The 4,998-nt window shown below is 38.8% G+C and overlaps 1 protein-coding gene across 1 annotated transcript in view; it reads right to left on the bottom strand.

Annotated features, from left to right (window-relative positions):
• Window positions 1-4,998, bottom strand: part of LOC102480402 (vomeronasal type-2 receptor 116) — a 112,827-nt gene that overhangs the window by 101,787 nt on the left and 6,042 nt on the right. Inside the window, 2 exon segments of the mRNA XM_027772829.1 lie at window positions 4,130-4,459; window positions 4,461-4,966. Of these exon segments, the coding sequence (XP_027628630.1) occupies window positions 4,130-4,459; window positions 4,461-4,966 (836 nt within the window).

A 4,998-nucleotide genomic window follows, 5' to 3' on the forward strand; every position in this document is an offset into this window, starting at 1 on the left:
TTATTTATTTATTTATTTGGAGAGATTTTTGCTACAGGGCATGTGCACTCACCAGACAGACAGAGACAGAGAGACAGAAAGTGAGAAATCACCCCCTAGGGTGGATGGCCACACTGCAATCCCTTCTCCTCCGTTCTCCTCTCGGGATCCTGGGCACGCATGCACACGTGCCCAGCATGAGTTTTAAGCCAGCTGGTCCAGGACATGAACTGCGGTTGACTATATGGGAGTCCAGTGACATAGCCATTATGCTAACTGGTGATCCCCTCTAATGATGTTTTGTATTTCTACTTTGTCTGTTGTTATGTTTCCTGCTTCATTGCAGATTTGATTCATCTGGTTCCTTCCTCTCTTCTTCTTAATAAGTGGTGTATCAATTTTGTTTATCTTTTCAAAGAACAAGATTTTACTTTCATTTATTTTCTGTATAGGTTGCTTACTTTCTATTACATTTATTTCTGCTCAGATCTTTATTATTTCCTTTCTCCTGGAGTTTTTGGATTTTATTACTGTTTTTTCAATTCTCTAAAGCATGATGTTAGGTGATCCATTTGCCTTCTTTCCATGCTCCTCTTACATGCACTAATTGCAATAAACTTCCCTCTTGTGACTGCTTTAGCAGTGTCCCAAAGATTATGGAAACTCATGTCGTCATTGTAACTCGTGTCCTCATTGTCATTGCCTTCCATGAATCTTTTAATTTCAGTCTTTATTTCATCAGTAGTTGTGAAGTCATTCAGGAGTAGGTTATTTAGTTTCCATGTATTTGAGTAGTTTTGAGGATATCTCTTGAAATTAAACTTAAGTTTAATTCCATAATGGTCAGAGAAGATGCTGGATATAGTTTCTATGCATTTGAATCTATAGAGGCTTGATTTATGCCTTATCATATGATCAATCTTCAAAAAGTTCCATGTGAGGTGAGAAAAAAGTGTATCTCGTGGTTTTTGGATGGAAAGCTCTGTAGATGTCTGTTAAGTCCATTTGATTTATGGTATCGTTCAGATTTTTTATTTATTTATCTATTTTTTGTCTAGATGATCTGTCCTGAGGGAATAGTGTAGTGTTGAAGTCTCCAGCAATTAGTGTATTCCAATCTATCTCCCCTTTTAGATCTAACAGTCTTTCCTTTGCATATTTGGGTGCCCCTATTTTAGGAGCATAGATATTTATAAGTGTTATATCTTCTGGATCAGTTGATCCTTTTACTACAATATAGTGCCTTTCTTTGTCTCTTCAAACAATTTTTGTTTTAAAGCCTATTTCATCAGAAATTAGTATCACAATTCCAGCTCTTTTTAGGTTCCCATTGGCATGGAAAACCTTTTTCTAACCCTTCACTTTTAGTCTATACATGTCTTTATCCATGAGGTGGGTTCCCTGTAGGCAATAGATAGAGAGTTTCTGTTTTTTTTATCCATTTAGCCAGTCTGTGTCTCTTGATTGGAGAATTTAATCCATTAACATTCAATGTTATTATCGATGTTACCAGATCTGTCCCGTCCTTTAAGTTGACCATTGCCTTAGTTGCCTTTTATTCCTTCGTTTCTGTCTGTTATTTGTTTAGTTTTCCTGGAACAATACTTTCTTTAAGATTTCTTGAAGAGCTGTTCGGGTAATTGGCAAATTCTTTCAGGTTTTGTTTTGTTTTTCTGAGAAGATTTTAATCTTTTTTATCCCCATATAGAGAATAATCTTGCAGAATATAATAATCTTGGTTGAAAATGTTTCTCTCTTAACACTTTCAATACATCTTCCCATTCTTTCCTTGCTTGCATTGTTTCCGTTGAGAGGTCTGGTGTTAGCTTGATGAGATGACCTTTGTAAGTCACTTGTCATTTCTCTCTTGCCAGTTTTAGTATCATGTCTTTATCTGTGGTCTTGGACAGTCTGACTAAGATGTGCCTTGGGAAAGATCTTCTGGGGTTGATTCTATTTGAGGTCCTTTATATTTCTTGGGTCTTGATGATAGAGTGCCTCTCTAGACATGGGAAATTTTCTTCCAGGATTTCATGGAATAGATTTTCCATGCAGTTATTAGTTTCTTCACCTTCTGGGATGCCAATTATTCTGCTATTTGGTCATCTTATGGAATCTAGTATTTCTCGTATATTATCCTCATATTTTTTTGTTATTTTCTCTATCTTCTCTGTGTTTTTTTTTTTCTACATCAGAGGTTTTATCTTCTACATCAGAGATTTGATCTTCTGCATGGGCTAAACGACTTTTAGTACTTTCAAGAGGGTTTTTGATTTCCTGTATTACAGATTTCATCTCTAATAGTTCCATCTGAAACTTTCTCAGAGTATCCATTTCTTCTTTCATATTGTGGAAGGTCTTCCTAATCTACTGTAGCTCATTGTCTCTTTTCTGTACCAACTCATAGAATTTGTTCAATGTTAATGTTCTAAATTCTTTCTGTGACAATTTGGTAATGTCCTCAGATTTTAAGAGAGATGGAGGGGAGTTATTCCTTTGATGGGGATATATTTCCTGGCTTATTCAGACCTAAGGCTATTCTTCTACTTCTAGCCATTGGAAGATGAATTCATTTTCGAATACTTCTCATGAGAACATTTCTTGTACTAGGAGCACGTGTGTTTCCCTTTTGCTGTGAATTGATGTGTGTGGAAGTCTTCTCTTCTGTTGTTTTTATCAATGTGGCCTCAAGAGGTGTACTCTACTCAGGTGTGTGAAGAGTACTATCTTTGTATTCACAGGTTGTTCAGGGGAGGATCTCAGGGAACCGTACAATACTAGGGAATTTCAGAACTTTGATTAGATCTGTCTAATCCCTCTGGCAGGGTGGAAGATGAGGAAGACAGGATAATGTAAGACAAAAGAAAAATTCTAGAGGAGAATAAAGAAAAAGTAGCGTGCCACCAGGGGTCTAAAAAGAATAGGATCCTGCCTACCTCTAAAGGGCATGGATTCCTCGTCTTGGGATCCTGGAAGTGGAGCAGGGGCAGTGGTGCCCCTGCCTCAGTTTTCCTTGTTGGCCAGAGGTCTGGAGATGAAAATGGAGGGCTCCTGAGAACAAGGGCCCATATCTAAGGGCCTGGGGTCCTGGTCTTGGGAACCTGGAAGTGAAGCAGGAGCAGTGATACCCCTGCCTCAGTTTCCCTTGCTGGCCAGAGGTCGGGAGGTGGAAATCATCAAGTATCTATTCTTGAACATTTCACTGTATTGTATTGTACATTATTTATACTAATGTAATTATTTTTTTAAAGTTGCCAGGGGTTGCATATACTCTCCTGAGAGAAAAAAAAAACAATTTTCATGGAGAGTGGTCACCCAGCAATCCCTTGTCCTCCATTAAAAAATATGTGTTCAGGGACACATACATTCCTGAAGTGTTTATCAAGCTCTAGGTCCAGGACTTGAACTTCAGGGTTGTTCACGTGAGATTTCATTACCTCAGCCACAAGGCCATGGAAACAGTCCAATTATTTTAAAATCTAGGTCAATAATAGCTGAACTCTCTAAGCAAATATAACAATTATACATATACCTTTTGCGAAAAAATTTTCTTTTGAAATTTTACCTAATCTTGATCTTTAAATGAACACGTGGTCATGTTGTGGTTATAAAAAATATTTCAGCAGGTAGTGTGGTGATTAGGGTGGCTGGGTTTACACATGTCCTACCCTGAATTGAGTCCTGGACTTGGTGGCCTGAAAATCATGCTGGACATGGGTGTGTGAGGGCCCAAAGTCCTGAGAGGAGCAGGGATTCCAGCATGGCCATCTCCCCAGGGGGGTTATTTATCACATTCCCTTTCTCTGTCTCTCTCTTCTCTGGTGAACACACACACTCTATAGCAAAAAGCTAAACAAACAAGAAAACAAATAAATCCCTTCAGGAGCTGGCACATGGTGTGGTGATTTATGTGGACTCCTACAGCTGCTGACCACAGTTGGAGCCCTGGAACAGGAGCTTGAAAATCATGCCAGGCATGTGTTTGTGTGTGTCCAAAATCACATTAGGAGAATGAAAGAGAAGGATTGCAGTGGGCCATATCCCCTGGGGGTAATTTCTCACCTTCCTTTGCACTGTGTCTCTCTGGTGAGTGGGCATGCCATAGGGCAAAAACCTTAAATGTTATCAGGTGGTTGTGAAGGGTGTTTACCTGCCAGGGAAGAATAGGTTGGTTTGCATCTTCTAGAGATCCTATTTCTATTTTATGTAAGAGCATCTTATAAAGAACTTGGGCCACCACATGCACAGCATGATAGATAAAAAACCTGGAGTCAGACATGGTCATCATGTCCAAATCAGATGATAGAAACTCTATGGAAGAATTAGGTGGGCAGTCTCCAAGTTTGCCACATAGTGACCCAGTAAGTGAGCAATTAAAAAAAGAAACCCAAAATTTACTGAAGTAAAAATCTTCTGGGTATTGGGAAGGGTTCAGTGTTTGGAGAAATTGTTTAAAACAAGGAATTTCCTTTTTTTTGGATTGAAAATAAGAGGCTTCCATGGAAAAAGTATGGCATGTCATACAAAACATTGAAAATAGTTTCCCACTGTGAGGATTGGAAATTTCTCATGATCCGAACCTTTCCCAAAATCAACCAGAATGATTTTTTCATCCCCAGGCTGCAGACACTCTCTTCATCAGCATGTATTATATAAACATTTGCAGATGAAACTCTGACCCTCTTCACAAGAGTCAAGTCACATAACATAAAGACACCTTTTGTGGCAGGGAGCTTTTCTGTAAAGGCCGCACAGATATCCGTTTCTATCATCTTTGACTTTATATCTCGAAGGAACTGCTCCCCTTGCATATCATCAGACACATAGAATGCCACCCATGTCCAGCCAAATTGCAGTAACAACCAGATGATTCCATGAATCAGAGAGCTGTCCTTGTTGGCCATCTGATAAACTGATGGAAATTGGTCTTTATCACTTAGGGTGGGAACAAAAGAACCATAAGTGACCTGAATAAGAAAAGAAAAACATGATTTTGACCTTAGAGTGATTTTGGATGGG

The sequence above is a fragment of the Tupaia chinensis genome, unplaced genomic scaffold (genome assembly GCF_000334495.1).
Source record: "Tupaia chinensis unplaced genomic scaffold, TupChi_1.0 Scaffold000306_1, whole genome shotgun sequence".
In the NCBI taxonomy this organism is placed as follows: Eukaryota; Metazoa; Chordata; class Mammalia; order Scandentia; family Tupaiidae; genus Tupaia; species Tupaia belangeri.